The following is a 20,217-nucleotide window of genomic DNA, read 5'->3' as shown; positions in this document are numbered from 1 at the left end:
AAGTGTGAGGTGAGAGAGAAAGTAAGTACAGACAAGGCAATGAGGAGGAGAAAATGCAGGTGCTTTCACATGACATGAAAGAAACCTATTAAAGAGAAATAATTCTTTGGCTAGGTATGGTGGCCCACCCCTATATTCCCACCTACTTGAGAGGATTGCAATTCCAGGCTACCCCAGGCAAAAAGCTAGTGAGACCCCATCTCAAGGAACAAGTTGGAAGTGATGGTACAAGTCTGTAATCCCAGCTATGAAGGAGACCATAGGTAGGCAGATCATAGTCAGGGGTCAGCCCCAGGCAAAAAGCACTAGACCCTGTCTGAAAAATAACTTAAAAGCAAAAAGGATTAGAGGCATGACTTAAGTTAGTAGAGCCATTTGCCTACCAAGTGCAAGATGCTGAATTCAACCTCCAGTACCGCCAAAAAAAAAAAAAAGTAGTGATTCATTAGCTAAGTTTTTCCCTATGACTTAGTTTATGAGCTTCAGTTCTAACTGCTCTGCAAATCAGATTCTCTTTGATTTTCTTCCCTTTGTATTTTCTTGTCCTTAAGTTGTACAGACTATCTTAAAGATTGGTTTTGAAGGCTGTATTCATTGTAATTATTTTGTTCTCAATCCACTTCTCATTTTGGCCCAGATGTGGAAAAATCACACTTTACTCGGGACCCATCCCAACTGAAAGGTGTCCTTGTTCGATCATCACTGAAGAAAAGCACAATGGGATTCGGTTTTACCATCATCGGTGGAGATCGGCCCGATGAATTCCTGCAGGTGAAGAATGTGCTGAAAGACGGACCCGCGGCCCAGGATGGGAAAATTGCACCAGGTAACAAGATTTTCTGAATTCCTGGAGGAGCACGAATACTGTCACAAAATTATGGTTGAGAGATTTTTTTATATATAAAGAAAGGGAGAGAATGAATTATGTAACAGAAGCGGGAGATTCCTGTATTAAAATAGTTTAACCTCAAAATTAAATGCATGCTAGCTTGAGGGAGGGCCGTTTTTATAAATAAGTAGAAACAATTAGGGTAAACATAGTAAATTTATTAACTTTTTTGAATACTTTGGATAATCTTTAGATAATCCTTTGTCTATACAAAGCTAAAGCTTTATTTACCATATCAGAAGACCATTTGCTATCATTTGATTATGTAGGGTACTCTTGGATACCCCTAACATTTCCTTAAAATTTTTTTTGAAAAATAGTCTATTGTAATTTTCAGCATGGTATCAAACAAATTATTGTATCCCCAGATTTTTTTTTTCAAAGTTTTTTTTTTTTTTTTTACTTCTCTAGTCTTACTGGTTATTAGTAAAATTGAAGTCCTATGTTAAGAATTATAGACACAAACATTATTGTTTTTATAGAACTGTAAAACTGAAGTTGTCTTTTACATAGTTTCCCCAAAGCCTTTCTTTGGTATAATTGGGTATTTTAATATGGCTGACTGTGTTTGTGACTGAGTTTCTTGGAGTACCAGGGAGGTTAAGCACTTTTTCCAGAAGGAATTTAGTAACCCTCTGAGGTTGCTTCCTGCACTGTTTGCTAGACTTTTCCTCTGTTAGTTCACATACCATGTTATATGGACTCACATTTGGTTAGTTCAATTGTCATAGCACTTTTTGATGACAAAAAGTCATTTAGGGTATTCATTTAGGTTATGGGATCTGTCATATAGCTTTCCAATGGGGTGATAGAAACTTTAAAAAAAACCTTAAGATAATCAAAAGCTACATTTACAGTATGAGGAAAATTATATTTTTAAACTCTATTACTTTATAAAATTAACAAACAGTAAATAGTAAGGGTTTTTCTTTTTAGTCTTCAGTTTTAAAACTTTCAACATTTTGTCCATGACACACAACACATAGATCTTATGCATATGCTGTCAGGAGTTCACAGTATAGTTTCAGATTTTCCTAAAACTGTCATCTAATTTGCATAGCAGTAAAATACTTCCATGAAAATTCTGGAAGTTTCACCAGGGAAAAAAGTCAAAACTTCATTTTAATTAGTCCAATTTCTGTGTCTTCTTAGATTATGAAACAGATTTCTATAAACTAAATTTTTAACACCATTAATGTTAATTTTTTGAAGCCTGCATGCATTCAGAACAAATCAAATCACCTTTATTTGTCAATAATCTTCTAAATAATCACATTAAATAAAAGCAAATGGATGACAATAGAGTATAAACTTTAATAGAGTATACCCAACTGATGAGTTTCCATGGTAATCATTCTGCAGCCAAAGTGGTCATAATATTGCAAAATCAAGAAAGCAAAACCAAATTTTATAAGAATTAATTTAGCTCACTTTTCAGTATCTTAAGTAATATAGCCATTGCTTCAATTTTTTGTTGTTGCTTTCACTTTTTAAAACCAGATTTACAATAAATTCAAAATCCCTACAAAAGGATGCTAAAAGAAAATACATTTGTAAGTTAATATCGTTCTAACCTTCAGCTCTACGTTTTTTCCACCAAGGTGGATTTTTAAATACAGTTTGTAATCAGTTGCTTCTTACAGCCAAGAACTATGTGGAATTTAAGGACCACCTGCATGTACAAGTAGCAGGTGGAGTTGGCTCTTCTCTTTTGTGTACTGAATTCCTGCCACACTGCTGAGTTTTGGCCACCCAGGAATGACTCACAGATACAAACAATGGCAATAAAATTTGCAGGTTTTTTTTTTTTAATGATTTACTGGAACTTGAGGTCAAAACTTTTTGCTGCCAAGATAGTCGAGATTTTACACATTTATATATATTCTTTTTAGAAAGAAGTGGTTAAGAAGAGAACATCTATGTTGGAAATTTCTTTTTGGCAGTTCATGAATAGTAGATTTCCAGAATTCAAATTAGTAGTTAATCTAAGTTATTTTTGCATTTCCCCCCCAACAAAAAAATGAACTTGTTTTGTGGTTTTAATGTTTTGCCATGATTATATCTTATCAGGTGATGTTATTGTGGACATCAATGGCAGCTGTGTCCTTGGTCACACCCATGCAGATGTGGTCCACATGTTTCAGCTGGTACCTGTCAGTCAGTATGTAAACCTCACGTTGTGCCGTGGTTACCCACTTCCTGATGACAGTGAAGATCCTGTTGTGGACATCATTGCTGCTACACCTGTCATCAATGGACAGTCATTAACAAAGGGAGAGACTTGCATGAGTACTCAGGAGTTGAAGCCAGGAGCAGTGGCTCAGGATCAGATTGGAAAGTTGGGTCCCATGTTGACCAACGATCGTCTCAATGGCCTGTCAGATCCCAGTGAGCAGAGAGCATCCCTGGCATCATCAGGTGGCTCCCAGCCTGAACTAGTGACCATCCCTTTGATTAAAGGCCCCAAAGGCTTTGGGTTTGCGATTGCTGACAGCCCTACTGGACAGAAGGTGAAAATGATATTGGATAGCCAGTGGTGTCAAGGCCTTCAGAAAGGGGATGTAATCAAGGAAATTTATCATCAGAATGTGCAGAACTTAACACATCTCCAAGTGGTGGAAGTGTTAAAGCAGTTCCCTGTGGGTGCAGACGTGCCCTTGCTGGTCTTAAGAGGTGAGCAAATGCTTACTCAGCATTGGTATCATTAATTACTGTCCTCCTAGGGCACAGTCCTTTCCCCAGCATATTTCACTGGTGATTAGTGCATGTTTTCCTTACGGTTCTGGCTGCTTGTTTCCGTAGCAGTGTCTTTTTCAGCAGTGTTTTAGTTATTAGTGGTTTCTTTTGGGTCTATTATGGATTTCTTTCTTACTGTACTCTTCTTAAAATCTGATTTATGGCTTTAATTATTAGAAAGTCACAGTATTATGTTGTGCTACTTCACATGAAATATATCCTCTTCATTTCTCTCTTGATGACAGTAGTAGAAGTTAACTTTCAACCAATGGTCCTTTCTGTGCACCTCTGTAATGCACTAGAAGTCTCAAGAAAGAGCCAGCACCTGTGTGGAAGTAAAACCATGGATGGTGTGTTAACCTGTCCCACAGAGGCAGTCATAATAGCACCACAATCTGCCTGTAAATGTTAATTAAACCTCACAATGCTTGTGTGAGAGAAATGAAAATTTTCTTTTTCAAGGTCATCAGTTGATATGAGCTGCTCCCAGACATTATAAATCCTATTCCAAGGACTAACCACACAATTGCATTTTAATAGGCTTTCACAAATCCAAACTTATGAATAGCTAGTATTTTAAAGAATGGAATTATTTATTTATTTGTTTGTTTGTTTATTTTTGGAGGTACTGGGATTTGAACTCAGGGCCTTATTTACACTTGCTAGACAGGTGCTCCACCACTTGAGCCACTCTGCCAGCCCTTAGTGAATGGAATTTAGCTTTTCACTCTTCTTTTAACACTCTAGATTTTAATTTTCATTTTTCAGGCAAATGAACACTTTAACTTCATTAATGTGTTTTTCCTTATTCATTTCTTTGAACCATTTTGGTTTCTTTGGATGAAATGGTAAAATATGCTCAAAATTAGGTAAAAATCTTGTAAGTTCTGGGGAGTTTTCCAGGGCTTCAACAGATATAACAAAGACCAGGGTTTGATGTCAGACCGGTCAATATCGGTTTCCTGCCTCACCACGCATCGGTCCTATGATGTAGGAAAGAATCTTGGTTTATTTTGTCTATTAAATGATAATAACATTTATGACATAAGGCTTGTAATAAAAATGGAGTGAGATAATGCATGTATAAGGCCTAGCACATCAGAGTGTGCTAGTCTACTAAAACTTGTGTCAGTATTTATGATCCAGGAATGCTTCCTCTGTTTTTAAAATTTGGCTCATTTTTTTTAAGGTCCTCCTTCACCAACTAAAACTGCCAAAACAGTGAGTATCACAGTGGTCCTCAACTGCTCTTTCCCCACACACTGAGAGAGACTCTGCATTCCTCTAAGAGAACAGCTCCATGGTGGTGATGGCTGGGAGAAGTCCAGAGGCAGTGCTGCCCAGGCGTGGATCTGGCATGCCAGGGAGCAGCAGAAAGCCTTGGGTGAAGGCTGTGCTCTCCAGCTACTTCTGGCTACTGAAGGCCCACCAGAGGCCCAAACCACCAATAATCCTAGTAAAATGTGGGCACCTTGAGGAACCCACAATATGATTCTGATTCTGAGGAGCAAGGTAGGACGTAGCTAACCGTTAAGGCAGATGCTAAACCATTCATATGCTTGCCAATGCCCAAAGAGAAGACATGGCAGCTGTGCTTTATTCCATGGGGACCGTAAACACCCACATTTAGATGACCTGCTTACATCCAGAACTAAGTAAAACCTTCTAAAGCAATTGTGGCCTTCTGAGCTAAGTTGACATGTATCAAAGTGATAGACTGTCAGACCTGAAACAGCGTAGTCCCTCTTGCTTTACATAGAAGTGCCTTGTGTCACATTCCTATTTATCTTCATCTCAAAGTCAGCTTGTGTTTTGGTGGTGGAAGAAAGGACAAGATTACGTTAACATAAAACTAACGAAGGCCCTTCAGTTGACATCATTATAAACCAGATATACATTGCCATGAAAGTGAATTCCCATATGTATGACTCCCAGTTGGCTATGGCTTTGACCCTGCCACCCTGCTGTCCTCAGTTTGTGTACCCAGTTCACATGACAATTTTATGAAGTAATCAACTATCTTGTTTTTCAAAATACTCAATAAGGTCCTTTTCTATTTCAGAAAACAGATAAAAAGGAAAGTTCTGGAAGTCTGGAGGCCATTAATGAGCCCATTCCCCAGCCTATGCCTTTTCCACCCAGCATCATCAGGTCAGGATCCCCAAAATTGGATCCCTCCGAGGTCTATATGAAGTCTAAGACTTTATATGAAGATAAACGTAAGTAGTTGGGCAGTATTGCAGGACAGCATGTAATGAAATGAATTTCTTTTTAAACTGGAGCCTTCACATCTTCAAAAGCATATTGAGAAGTTATTCCTTCATTACCATTTTGATGTGACTCTGAGTATCTTCCATGTGACATCAGTGTTCACTCATTTTTTCATAACTGAGTATTAAGTGGCAGCTCTCTACCAGATGTCACATTTTTTTATGAGAATACTGAAATAAATAGGTTACACCATCCCTGTTAGTCATAAATAATATTAAATCTAAATGAAAAAGACAAATGTGTAATCAATATGTGTACAGATAAGGACACAGAGCCTACCAGGTGAAGATGGAAGAGTGAATTAGATAAATCGGGACCCAGAGTAGGAAGTATCCATTTTATCAATGTGAGCAGTAGGAAGAGTGAGGCAGAGTGCCACATGGGAAGCAAGCGTAAGCCACATCTTCAGGGATAGGGAGGAATTCATGAGGAGGATGAAGGGAAAGAGAAGGAAGAGCATTTTCACATTGGCCTTCCATAGCCTTGGTTCTACAGTTAGCTCAGTGTGGCTGGGTGTGATTGGCAAGGGACAACAAAGAGGGAAGCAGGAGCAGATTGCAGAGGGCCGATATCCCCTTCTGAGGAAGCTGGAGTTGGTCATATGAAAGATAGAGAGCCAGGCATGGTGGTGCACACCTGTAGTTCTACCACCTGGCAGAGGAAGGAGGAGCGTGAGTTCAGGCCATCCTGGTTACATAGTGAGATCCTGTCTCCACAAAATGGTTTTAACTGTAGAGAAACTATTGTTAGGTTTGTGTTTTAGGAAGATTTTGTGGCAGGAATATGGAATATGGTTGAGAGGGATATGCAATTAAAGATGAAACTAAAACTTTCTCTTCTCTTTTCTCCAACTAAATTCTCTACAAATAAAATCTTTCCAACCTCTGCTAAAAAAAAAAAAAAAAAAAGATGAAACTAAAGAGTTGACCTCTTTGAGGAGTCCAGCTGAGAAGGGAAAAGCACAAAGCCATAAATTTATTTTTATATGAATTTACTTACTAATGACAATTTTTTTCCAAAGTAAACTTGCAGATTTAAATAGGTTTAACTTTTGGACTGGAGGTATGGCTCAAGCAGTAGAACGCCTCCTTCACAAGAGCAAAGCCCTGAGTTCAAACCCCTTTACCACCAAAAAATAAATAAATTGAATTAAAAATCGGTAGGTTTAATTTTTTAAATTTTGTTTGTAATCTCAGCTACTTGGGAGACAGAGATAAGAGAATTATAATTCGAGGCCAGATTGGGCAAAAAAGTTAATGAGACCCTATCTCAAAAACAAGCTCTGGTCATGGTGGTATACATCTATAATCCCAACTACATGGGAGGCATTGTTTTCAGAGGCTGGCGCCAGCAAAAAATGCAAGACCCTATATGAAAACTAAAGCAAAAGGGGCTAGGTGTGTGGCTTAGGTGGTAAGAGTACTTGTCTAGCAAGTGCAGTGCCCCGAGTTTTAAACGCCAGTAACCACTCAAAAAAGAAAAAAAGAAAAAAATACATCTGTACACACATACCCTGTCTCAAACAAAATGGATTTATATTTGTGTTGTAAAAAGATATACAAGTAGAAATATTATGTGTAACTGACTTCATGCTGATAATTGCAAGTCTTTATCTTGAACTCTTTAGGACATATTTAGAAAGAAGACCAGGAGTAGCAAAGCAGTAATTTAAATTAGCATAACTATGTGGAAACCCTTTCCTCAGACTTCCCATTCTTGCCTCCATAACATTCTTAATATCCTCACAAGCTGTTAGGCTTCACCCAGAAAATGAGTGAGTTTCACTCATGACCCCTCTAATTTCTGAAGTTCAGTGTTTTGTTTTGTTTTGTTTTCCCTTGCTGGGGATTGAACCCAGGGCCATGTGCACGCTAAGCACACATTCCCGCTGAGCTGGACTCCAGTGCTAAGGTACTGTGACTCTAATAGAAGTGTTTATCAAGAGATGGCTTCTGAAGAAGAGCATAAGGACTTTACCCTACTTGTATCCTTTCCAAACAGTTTTCCTCTTTTCTCTATCTAGTAAGCGCTTCTTACTTAGGAACAATGCTGATATTTTCCCAGAAACAGATCTCTCACTACATGGTCTTTACTGACTTAATATTCTGATGAATGTGCCTGCCCTCGGGGACAGGGTGATGTAGGGTAAGAACCTGGGTTTGCACCTCAGCTCTGCCACTCACTGTGTGACTCAGGGCCCTTCATTTTCCCACTTGGAAAATGGGGTCAATAAGAAGTGTGAGCTGGCTGGCAGAGTGGCTGAAGTGGTAGAGCACCACCTGGTACACACAGGCCCTGAGTTCAAACCCCAATACCACTACCAAAATATATGTGTATACTACCCTTTTGTAAAAAATGCTAAGCAAGGAGTTCATGTAGAAATAAGGCATTTTATGGGCTCTCTTCTCCTGGAATTTAAAATACCTTGATCAAATGTTAACTTAGATTATATCTAAGATCAGATATCAAACTCAAATTGGATAATTCTGAATGTACCACTGTAAAATTGGACAGTGTCAAAAGATAGTGACAGTGTAACACTGAGAATGGAAGCTGGGTAAGTATTCCTAATCAGTCTTGTTACAGTTTTGTTTCACACTCAAAACATGGATTTATACTGAATTTTCTCAGGTGTGTATATATTCTTATGTAAAATTTCCTGCATCAAAAAGTTTTGATATTCAGTTGCTCTCCTACTAAATACTTAAGTTTGCTTTGTTGTAATCCTTTTAAAATAGATTAAAAGTATTTACTTTACATTTTCTGATTTTCCTTAGCACCAAACACCAAAGATTTGGATGTTTTTCTTCGGAAACAAGAGTCAGGGTTTGGCTTCAGGGTGCTGGGAGGAGATGGACCTGACCAATCTGTAAGTGTAAATACCATGGAATGTGTCTGTTCCTGGAAAATTCTGAGTGGTGAATTAGTTGAATATGGCACTTTTTGTTTCTTTTCTTTTTCTTCTTAAGTTTGGCTTTTCTCTAACAGTTTAATCTTGCTTTTTTTTTTTAGAGTACTGGGGATTGAACTCAGGGACTTGCATTTGCTAGGCAGGTGCTTTACTACTTGAGCCACACCCCAACCATCTTAACAGTTTTCTTAATATGAGGAAGAGCTGCATTTCTATGCGTATCATAGTCCCTAGTAAATAGGGTGTAGTTTAAGCTAAAAACCTTAGTAAAAGCTGAATGTCAGCTGTAAATTGGACACTGATTAATTTATTTACTTTTCTGTGTAAATGGATTAAGCTTACTTGGAGCTGGAGCTCGATGGTAGGACTAGCATGCACAAAGCCCTGGGTTTCAACCCAGCACTGGAAAACAAGTTTATTTTGACTTTTCATCTACCTTGTCTTTGTTAAATAGATTCCAAGACATCTTCCCACTCTAAGAATCTAGTGTCTTCTTACCATAATCACTCTCCTGAACACTCCACAAACAGCTGACGTGAGCCTCTGTGTAACTTTTCACCTGGTCATCTGAAGGGGTTGGCATTTCCTGTTTTACCTGTTACCTATAAAGCTAAAGGCATATAAAATAATATTTCTATCCAGAAGGCAAAAGGGTTATATTTGTAAATATAACTCTAGGATTTTGTTTATGCATGATTCTTACATATAGTTTATATCCTGCTACGTTGCTATAGCTATTGATGGTGTCTAGGAGCTTTTGAGTAGAGTTTTTTTGGGTCTTTAAGGTATAGGATCATATCGTCTGCAAATAGGGATATTTTGACAGTTTCTTTACCTATTTGTATTCCTTTTATTCCTTCTTCTTGCCTAATTGCTCTGGCTAGGAATTCCAGTACTATGTTGAATAGAAGTGGAGATAGTGGGCATCCTTTTCTAGTTCCTGATTTTAGAGGGAATGGTTTCAGTTTTTCTCCATTAAGTATAATGCTGGCTGTAGGTTTGTCATATATAGCTTTTATAATGTTGAAGTACTTTCCTTCTGTTCCTAGTTTTCTTAGAGCTTTTATCATGAAATGGTGTTGGATCTTACCAAAGGCTTGTTCTGCATGTATTGAGATGATCAAGTGGTTTTTGTCTTTGCTTCTGTTAATGTGGTTTATTATATTTATTGATTTTCATATATTGAACCACCCCTGCATTCCTGGGATGAAGCCTACTTGGTCGTGGTGAATGATCTTTTTGATGTGTTGTTGAATTCGGTTTGCCACTATTTTATTGAGGATTTTTGCATCAATGTTCATGAAGGAGATTGGCCTATAGTTCTCCTTTTTGGAGGTGTCTTAGCCTGGTTTTGGGATAAGTGTAATACTGGCTTCATAAAATGTGTTTGGCAGTTTTCCTTCCCTTTCAATTTCATGGAACAGTTTAAGGAGGATTGGTATCAGTTTTTCTTTTAAGGTCTGATAGATTTCAGCAGAGAATCAATCAGGTCTTGGACTTTTCTTTTTGGGGAGACTCTTGATTGCTGCTTCAATTTCATTTTGTGTTATAGATCTATTCAGGTGATTAATATCCTCTTGGTTCAGTTGAATGATCATATGTATATAGAAATCTGTCCATTTCTTTAAGATTTTCTAATTTATTTGAATATAGATTCTCAAAGAAGTCTCTGATGATTTCCTGGACTTCCATGGTGTTTATTGTTATCTCCCCTTTTGCATTCCTGATTCTACTAATTTGGGTTTTTTCTCTCCTCATTTTAGTTAGGTTTGCTAGGGGTCTGTCGATCTTGTTTATTTTTTCAAAGAACCAACTTTTTGTTTCATTAATTCTTTGTATGGTTTTTTTGGTTTCTATTTCATTGATTTCAGCTCTTATTTTTATTATTTCTCTCCTTCTATTTGTTTTGGGATTTGCTTGTTCTTGTGTTTTTGGAGTTTGAGGTTATCATTAGGTCATTGATTTGGGATCTTTCAATCTTTTTAATATATGCACTCATGGCTATAAACTTTCCTCTCAGGACTGCCTTTGCTGTGTCCCATAGGTTCCGGTAGGTTGTGTTTTCATTTTCATTGACTTCCAGGAACTTTTTAATTTCCTCTTTTATTTCATCAATGACCCATTGTTCATTAAGCAATGAGTTTCCAGCTGTTTGCATGTTTTTTGTCTTTATTTTTGTTTTTGAGTTCTAGTTTTATTGCATTGTGATCAGATAGAATGCATGGTATAATTTCTGTTTTCTTATATTTGCTGAGGCTTGCTTTGTGCCCTAGGATATGATCTATTTTGGAGAAGGTTCCTTGGGCTGCTGAGAAGAATGTCTATTGTGTAGAAGTTGGATGAAATGTTCTGTAGACATCAACTAGGTCCATTTGATCTATGGTATATTTTAGATCTAGGATTTCTTTATTGAAATAGGATATCAATAGATAGGATGATCTATCTATTGATGATAATGGAGTGTTAAAGTCTCCCACGACCACTGTGTTGGAGTTAATATATGCTTTTAGGTCTTTCAGGGTATGTTTGATGACATTGGGTGCATATAGGTTGATAATTATTTCCTTTTGGTCTATTTCCCCTTTTATTAGTATGGAATGTCCTTCTTTATCTCATTTGATCAATGTAGGTTTGAAATCTACTTTGTCAGAGATAAGTATTGCTACTCCTGCCTGTTTTCGGGGGCCATTGGCTTGGTAAATCTTCTTCTAGCCTTTCATCGTAAGCGTATGCTTATATCTGTCAGTGAGATGGGTCTCCTGTAAGCAACAAATTGTTGGATCTTCCTTTTCAATCCAGTTCATCAAACGGTGCATTTTGATGGGGAAATTAAGTCCATTAACATTAAGTGTTAGTGCTGATAGGTATGTGGTGTTTCCTGTCATTTAGTTGTCTTAGTTGTTTGAAGGTTTGATTGTGTGTACCTAATTTGAGGTTACTCTCTAGTTTCTTGGTTTTTCTTTTCCTATAGTTTGGTGCTGCCTGCCCTTTCATGGTTATGTTGGGTTTCACTTTCTGTGTGCATAATTCCTTGAAGAATCTTTTGTAGTGGTGGCTTTGTGGTCACATACTGTTTTAGTTTCTGCTAATCATGGAAGACTTTTATTGCTCCATCTATTTTGAATGATAATTTTGCTGGGTAGAGTATCCTAGGGTTGAAGTTATTTTCATTCAGTCTCCGGAAGATCTCACCCCAAGCTCTTCTTGCTTTTGATGTTTCTGTTGAGAAGTCTGCTGTGATTTTGATGGGTTTACCTTTGTATGTTACTTGTTTTTTCTCTCTTACAGCCTGCAATATTCTTTCTCAGGTCTCTGTACTTGTTGTTTTAATGATAATATGCCATAGGGTAGTTCTATTTTTGTCTGGTCTGTTGGTGTTCTGGTGGCCTCTTGCATCTGTATGGGAATAGGTTTCTCTAGATTTGGGAAATTTTCTGTTATTATTTTGTTGAATATATTATGCATTCCCTTTGCTTGCACCTCTTCTCCTTCTTCAATATCCATAATTCTCAGGTTTGGTCTTTTGATGGAGTCAGTGAGTTCTTGCATTTTCTTTTCACAAGTCTTGAGTTGTTTAACATTAATTACATCTTCAAGTTCAGAGATTCTGTCTTCTGTTTGTTTTCTTCTGCTGGATTGGCCTTCCATTTTGTTTTGCAATTCTGTTTTGTTCTTTTTTCTGAGGTTTTTCATATCCTGAGTCCCTTCCTCTTTAATGTTGTCTATTTTCATCCTGAGTTCATTTATCTCTTTATTAATCGTGTTCTTTGTTTCACTTTGGTGTTTATACAGTGCTTCTATGGTTTCTTTTATTTCTTATTGTGCTTTCTCAAATTCTCTATCTTTGTTGTCTTGGAATTTCTTGAGTGTCTCCTGTACATTTTGGTTGACCATATCCAATATCATCTCTATAAATTTCTCATTGATTACCTGTAGGATTTCTTCTTTTAGATTATTCTTGTGGGCTTCATTGGGTTCTTTGGCATAGTTTATCTTCATTTTGTTGGAGTCTGGATCTGAGTATCTGTTTTCTTCATTTCCCTCTGGTTCCTGTACTAATTTTTTGCTGTGGGGAAACTGTTTTCCCTTTTTTTTCTGTCTTCCCGTCATTACCCTTGGTGTTGTTATTGTCCCTGTACTGTGTGCAATTAAGTATTTTCTAGCTTGTAATAATAACAATGGTAATATTTAGAATGGAGGGGTGAGAGGAGAGGGAAAGCAAAGAAGGTAAAGAAAAAAGGAAAAAACAAACAAGTAAAAAAAAAACAGAGAAGTTTCAAAGATATAAACAGGGAGAGATAGTGTACTAATCAACAGTAAGCTAAACAGGCATTAGAGAGACAAAGAGAGGTTTGAAAAAAAAAATCTCCAAGTTCAAATGCAGTAAAGTTTCAGTCTTAATAATTTTGGTGTTCGTCCCTCAGCCTCTAATCCTGGAGATGGTGTCTCAGAAGTAGTTCTGTTGTCTCATCAAAGGGGAAAAAAAACAAAAAAAAGAAACTAAAAAAACCAAAACACCACAAAGTGTCCCAAGTTCAAATGCAATACAGTTTCAGTAAGTATTTCAGCATGCAGGTGTAGTTCGGTTGTTGTCTCATCAAAGGAAGAGAGAAAAAAAGAGTCTGGAGACAGGTTTGTGAATGTCTATCTGAGGCTGCGGCTCACCTGCCCACTGCTGTCAGCCTGCTGTTGCTGGAGGCTTTATTTATGCAGATCTAAGGAGTGAGCTTAACACTCACCTGGCCCCTCAGACTGTGTTTACTTAGAGTTCTCCTGTGCGCAAGCCGCTGCTACAAGCTTTCCCCTTTCCAAGCACACTGGGGGAGGTGGCGCTACACCCAAATTCTCCAGCCAGCGTGTTCACGTGGGAAGTGGCCCTTCCCCCTTCTCCCGTGGAGTTTTCCTACCACTGCCACTTTTACAGGCTTTCCCGCTCCTGGTTGCTGGACGTGTGCTACCGCTCCTGCCTTCTCCGGCCAGCTTGTTTTTTTACAGTTCTGTGGGGGATTGCCCCTTCCCCACTTTGGCGCTCAGGGTGCCCTACCTTCTTCGCTACGTGTCTGTTTTTGTTGTTGTTGCTTATTATTCAGTTTTTTTTTCTTCTTTTTCCCTGAGTCAGGCTCGGTCTGTCTAGGGGGCTATGCTGATCTGGCCCAGGGTTGTCTGTGGGAGTACCGCATGCCGCTTAGCTCACCTGGTGGTCTGCATCTTCCCAAGTGGTCTAGGAGCTGGCGTCTGGCAGCGCGGGAGCCCTCCTGGTTTCTCTGTTTAATGTGGAGTGGGGATGCTATGCGTGGGCTGGGGGTGTGGAGGAATCAAAGTTTTGCCTCTTCTCATTGGTTTTTCCTGTAAGGTGTATCTCCAGCGTCTCTCCAAGATTTTACTTTAGGAAGCACGCTTTCTGCTTCCTCCCTCTAGTCACCATCTTAGAGTTTCCTCCCCCTCTACCACTTGAGCCATGCCTCCAGTCCTTTTGCTTTTAGTTTTGTTTTTCAGATAGGGACTTGCACTAACTTGTGCTAGGACTGGCCTTGAACCACGATCCTCCTATCTCAGCCTCCTAAGTAGCTTTGACCACAGAATGCACCACCCAGGCTCAGCCCTTGCCCTTAGTTTTGAATGACAAAGAAGTAATGTGCTCTGTAGAATGTAAGAATATATTTATATTTTCTTTTGAATAATATGAAAAAAGACAAATTGTGCTTAGAAGTTAGGTGAATAGTAATTTTTAAAAGTGATAGGCTTTTTTCTACTTCTGAATAGAATATTTGATTTAATGTATAAATGTGTTCTAATCAGTCATATTGGTTACAATTACAGCTATCATAGTTCAAGACACATTGTTCTATATAGGGCCAATAGAAGATACTTTGTTTTTGATGGTTTATGTAATTTTTTTGCTTCCTATTTTGTTGATATTCATAGTGTATTCACTTAGACCTTTAAAGAATTTATCTTAAACAACTTGGACACGACCTTCTTTGTCTTCTCTTAAATGTCAGGGTTTAGTAGCTCTGCAACTAGCCTCAACACTTAGGATGGCCTACTTAACAGAATTCTAACTGCTGGTGAGCAGAATGGAGAACGTCTGTTCTAGTGCTGCAGTGAACTTCAGGCTACCCTATTCCCTTTGAGGTTTAGGAACAAGTACTGCTCCTCAGTTACACATACTAAATTTGTACCATGAGCCACATGTCATGGGAGAATCATAAGAATGGTACCAATTGCTGTGACCGTTGTATAGGCAAACTCTCCTGATGGCATTGAGCAGACTTTGTTTTACTTTTAGTAACCCCTCTGCAGAATTGCATTTTCTGAGTTTGTTTTGTTACACTGTAGTAAGGGAGTCTATAGTAGTGCTTTGAAGTTATTAAACTTTATATTTTCTTCTTTGTTTTCAACCCCAAGGATCTAAAAGGATTACATAATCCAGTATGGCTATTTGAGGTATCATTTTGGAGAATGGGCACTTTCTAAAATACTACCTTTCTGAAAAGTGGCTTTTCACAGATGAACTGCAGAAATCTGTTGGTTTACACAGTGTTGATTCAGGAAGTTCTTAACTCTTCAGCTGATCTTAGTGGACTGTACAGACCAACCTGCACTTTGCTGTCTTACCAGATATATATTGGGGCCATTATCCCCCTGGGAGCAGCTGAGAAAGATGGTCGGCTCCGTGCTGCTGATGAACTCATGTGCATTGATGGAATTCCTGTTAAAGGGAAATCGCACAAGCAAGTCTTGGACCTAATGACCACTGCTGCTCGAAATGGCCACGTGTTACTAACAGTCAGGAGAAAGATCTTCTGTGGAGGTATGGCCTCTTCCTGCTCTGAAAAGTTAAAAAAAAAAAAAAAAGTAGAGTCTACTTCCTGTGTGGTTTGGCAGGATCCTTTAGTGGGTTCAGTAGTGTAGGAGCCAGGTATGGTGGTACTTGCCTGTCATCCCAGCACTCGAGACTGAGGCAGGAGGATGGTGAGTTCCAGACCTGCCTGGTCTGGAACATAATGAGACCCTGTCTTAAAAAAAAGAAAAAGTGCATGAGATAATCTATTTTTTATTATCAGATCCCATTATAGAAGACCATGTAAAGTCAAAAGGATCCAGAAGGGCCAGAGATGTGGTGCAAGTGGTAGAGTAACTTTCCTAGCAAGTTCAAGTCCCAGTATCACCAAACAAACAAACAAACAAACAAAATCTAGAAATAATACTGTCAAGGAAGTTTTGAGCTTCTACATTAAGATTATAGTAATTAACATATTGGTAATTTTTACCAACATAGAATTACAAATGGGAGTGTCAGTTTAAATTCCTGTTTTTCAAAAACATTTATTGTAGTCATACCAAGATGCCCCACTAGCTGAATATCAAAAGTCTTTGGATTGTGATGAAATCTCAAACATTCAAGGAAAGTGAGTGAAATGTTTCTGCTTGATAAGTTTCAGTATGATACAATTTAACATTTATTGAGTGCTTGCTGTGTCTCAGATGCCTGACTTATTTTATTTGGTCCTCACCACACTGTCATGTAAATAATTGTCATGCTCTGCTTCTGCAGGGACTTACAGAAAGGTTCAGAGATAGAACTGGCAAGCAGTAGGCCAGGATTAAAATTTAGAGTTTTATAGCAGCACCTGGGATTAAGCCATGACACTAGGATATGAACAGCTCTTCCAGTTTTCTTATGAATACCTTTGTGAACATTAACTAAGATTTTTATACTGAATTCTTGCCATTTTAAAATGAATTTTCTATAGTACAAGAAGGTAAATTTCATAAGGGCTTGGATTTTTATCTGTTTACCTAGCTGCTCTGTAACCCTGGCACCTATACCTACCCTTGGTGAATATTGACATCACTCTTTCTTCTTTAAAAAATGTCTGGTTTTTATTATTATTTGGTGCTAAGGATTGAATCCAGGACCTTACATGTGCTAAGCACATGTCTCTAAACTAGACCCCCAGACCCTTGACATCACTCTTTTGTTTGTTTGTTTGTTGAGTTGGCTGGTTGGTGTTTGAGACAGGGTCTTGCTTTGTAGCCCAGGCTGGCCTGGAACTCACAATTCTTCTGCCTCAGCCTCCCAAGTTCTGGGATTACAGGCTTACACCATAGTGTGCAAAGTAAAGTCCTGTCCTTCCTAGTAAATGCCAGACCTTTAGAGATGGGTGTGGATTTTAATGTGATGTCCCTCACTTTGTTTGTGCTGGAGTCAGTATATAACTGCAGTCAATTAAAAACATCATAAAGATGTTTCATAGCAGTTTTGTATTTTTGGTCATTTAGCTAATTCATTCTAACCATGCATTATGCAAAACAAACCTTTATTTTTTAATAATGGTATATATTGGTGTTGTTTTATTGAGTCTGTAAAACATTCTTAAAACCATGTAAATGTTGAGCTAAAAGCGACCATATAATGTGTCTTCCATGATATGTGATCAAATTATCACACAAAACAAGCCTTTTTAAAGAAAATCAATTAGTTCATTCATATCATTTCAAATTCTGGTGTCATTCTTAAGTAGCAAAACAAGGTGTACCTTTCTGCCCATTTGCCAGCGATTCCTGTGACCTTACCTCTGCCCAGCAGAGTCTGTGTGTTCTGTACCCTGGCAAGGGAGAGAGAAAGGCCAAGAACTCCTGGTGATCAGCTCATCTGGTCTTATCCCTCAGGAAAGTGCAATGGCAGAGCACATCAGATAAGACAAATCCCATGCAGGTAGCAAACACTTAGAATAGACAACGCTCAGGAGCTTTCACCTCCAAGTATCAGTGAGCCTCAGTCACTGCACTAAGTTATGCTTACAGTTCATTTCAAAAGGAAGTTTATTGTATCATTCCTTATTAAATGCTTTTGTTAAAGTTACTGGTCCAGGTGGTAAACCTTGCCACAACTGAGCAATTTCTAGAAGAATGTTTGTACTGTCGAATCTCACAAAAGCTTTGAGGAACTGTCTTCAAAGTGAGCTAACGTTAGGTAATATGTAGTTTTCCAGTTGTATACTTTTGAGTATTTTGGAAGTCAAATGGATCACTGCTGTCTACATCTGCACTTGTCTTATATGCAAAGCTCACATGGCGGGGACTGCTTTTGTATTCTTTACATTATTAAGAACTAAATTTCCTTTTTCTTTTTTTTGGCTCTACTTGGATTTGAACTCAGGGCTTCATACTTACTAGGCAGATTCTCTACCACTTGAGGCATGCCCAGGAACTTAATTTTCTTTGAGAGGCTTAGCACAAAAACATTATTTAGTAAAAATCATGGTTTTCCAGAAATATGAACACTGGTTGTGTTTATTACAGAGAAGCAACCTGAGGACGACAGCTCTCCAGCCTTCTTGTCAACACAGAATGGGTCCCCCCGCCTAAACCGAGCTGAGGTCCCAGCCAGGTCTGCTCCCCACGAGGCCTACGATGTTGTCTTGCAGCGAAAAGAAAATGAAGGCTTTGGCTTTGTCATCCTCACCTCAAAGAGCAAGCCACCTCCAGGAGGTGAGGCTCTGCACCTGCCACCTCTCTGAGGTCCCTCAGACCTTACACTACTTGTTAGGACCGCATATCAGTTGTTGTACAGACTAACCTCTTTAAGAACAGTGAATATCTGCCTTATTTTCAAAGTTAGGTAACCTAAACCAAACCTTCAGACTTCGGGTTTATCCATCATTTCAGGCTCCACAAATAAGTCTCAGTAGTTCAGTTTGAGGTGGTTTATAGGGACCTGACTTCATGATTTAGATAAATTGAATTTTTAAAATGTTTTCAAAATTTTGGGACATAGATTTTTTTTAAAGTCAAAGAAATCACTAACGTTAGAAAATGAACTAAATACTAAAGCTATTGAGAAGAAAAACAGATTAATAGAAAAATCATGACCCAAATATGTCTTAGTTTATTTATGTTATTTAATAATTGCTATATTCCCAACTATAAAGTCCCTTTGTTGAATGGTAAGAGACATTCCTACCTTTCATATATGTTTCATTGAAAAGTAAAAATTTTGTTAGAAGCTTTGAAAATGAAATATCCTTAACCAATTTTATCAGAATATTTGCGTCTAAGAAGGATGAATGTGTATGTGTGCATGCGTATGCATCATATATGCAAAGGAGGAAGCACATTTAGTAAGTGCAGGGCTATTATGATTCAGCAAATTAAATGTCTTGATGTTTCTAATAAATAATCATTAAATATAATGGCAAAAGCTAATTGATAAAAGATTAACAATCATGTTGATACTTATGTATTTTGTTTTTCTGATAACTTTATTTTTCTAAGTTAAATGATAAAGATCTATGATCACATAAAAATATGCTCTTGCCTTAGCCAGTGGATCTGATTATATCTTGGGTAGCAAGACCTTTTCAGACTAGATGGCCATTAAAACCTCAGTGGAAAAAGAAAACACCTTCAGGAAAGTGTTGTAAGCCAAATCAATTTGCAAAAATCTTGCTAAAATTAAGACAAGTGTGTTAAGGAAGAAGATTCTGTGACATGGATGAGTTATTGCTATACTATCAGGTCACTGCTCACTGATACTAGTTTCCATTTTCCAAAAGCAGTTGCTATGGTAACAGTTGGAAGTGAAACTGTCACTGATGCTGTGAGGATGATTATGTGGCCTGTGTCAGAAAAAATGAAAGCAGCTTTTGGGTGGTTTTCATGTTGTATCATTAAAAATCAGTATTTTCAAAAACAAATAACCATTTATGATAATCACATTCTCACCCTAATACCATACAATAATCCCAGGCAGTCAGATTAACAAAAGTAGTGAAAGACTTTTACTCTGTAAACAGGATAGCCACTTCTTACATTGAAGGTATTCCTTGTCTAGTACTGCAGAAAATAGGGGGAGACTAGTGTTTAACCATCAAACTAAACAATATAGAGGAACTCAGTAACAACATATTTTCATATTGCTAAAATATTTTATATTCATTTAGTGACTTTTTTACTTTTCTGGTGGTTTTGTGCATGTAGATTGCCACTTGCCTCTCAATAAGATAGTGTATTAAGTATTGGGTTTTGTAGCTGACAAACTTGGATTCAATCCCTGCATGTGTCCTGAGTAGCAGACTGACTAATGTTGGGTGAGGCCCTTCCCTTGCAAGAACTGGCATTTCTTCTGTAAAGAGAGGAGGTGATAGCCCCCCTGGTGCCATTGAATGTGAGGATTACGGGATATAATATAATGCCTGGGAGCCAAAGCCTGGACCTTCAGCACACTGCAGCTGCCACTGCTTTTTGTAGCTGTTGGAACCATTTGTCACCATTGTTATTTAGGAAATTGTCATGGGCTCTGGACCTGTTTGTTTTGTTTTGTTTTTCTGAGATAGCACCTCACCATGTTGCTCGGGCCAGCCCTGAATTTGTGAGCTTAAGCAAGCCTCCTGCCTCTGCTTCC

The 20,217-nt window shown here is 38.1% G+C and overlaps 1 protein-coding gene across 3 annotated transcripts in view; it reads left to right on the top strand.

Annotated features, from left to right (window-relative positions):
- The window catches only part of Magi3 (membrane associated guanylate kinase, WW and PDZ domain containing 3), a 214,301-nt gene that overhangs the window by 161,202 nt on the left and 32,882 nt on the right, over positions 1 to 20,217 (top strand). For all 3 annotated transcript variants that reach the window (XM_020166348.2, XM_074050717.1, XM_074050718.1), the window contains exons 9-15: positions 638 to 826; positions 2,960 to 3,562; positions 4,815 to 4,846; positions 5,688 to 5,844; positions 8,674 to 8,765; positions 15,429 to 15,621; positions 18,117 to 18,305. In XM_020166348.2, coding sequence (XP_020021937.1) covers positions 638 to 826; positions 2,960 to 3,562; positions 4,815 to 4,846; positions 5,688 to 5,844; positions 8,674 to 8,765; positions 15,429 to 15,621; positions 18,117 to 18,305 — 1,455 coding nt within the window. The remainder of the gene's footprint in view (positions 1 to 637; positions 827 to 2,959; positions 3,563 to 4,814; positions 4,847 to 5,687; positions 5,845 to 8,673; positions 8,766 to 15,428; positions 15,622 to 18,116; positions 18,306 to 20,217) is intronic.

This window comes from Castor canadensis, chromosome 12 (assembly GCF_047511655.1).
Source record: "Castor canadensis chromosome 12, mCasCan1.hap1v2, whole genome shotgun sequence".
In the NCBI taxonomy this organism is placed as follows: domain Eukaryota; kingdom Metazoa; phylum Chordata; class Mammalia; order Rodentia; family Castoridae; genus Castor; species Castor canadensis.
This window is presented reverse-complemented; position numbering and strand designations above follow the sequence as displayed.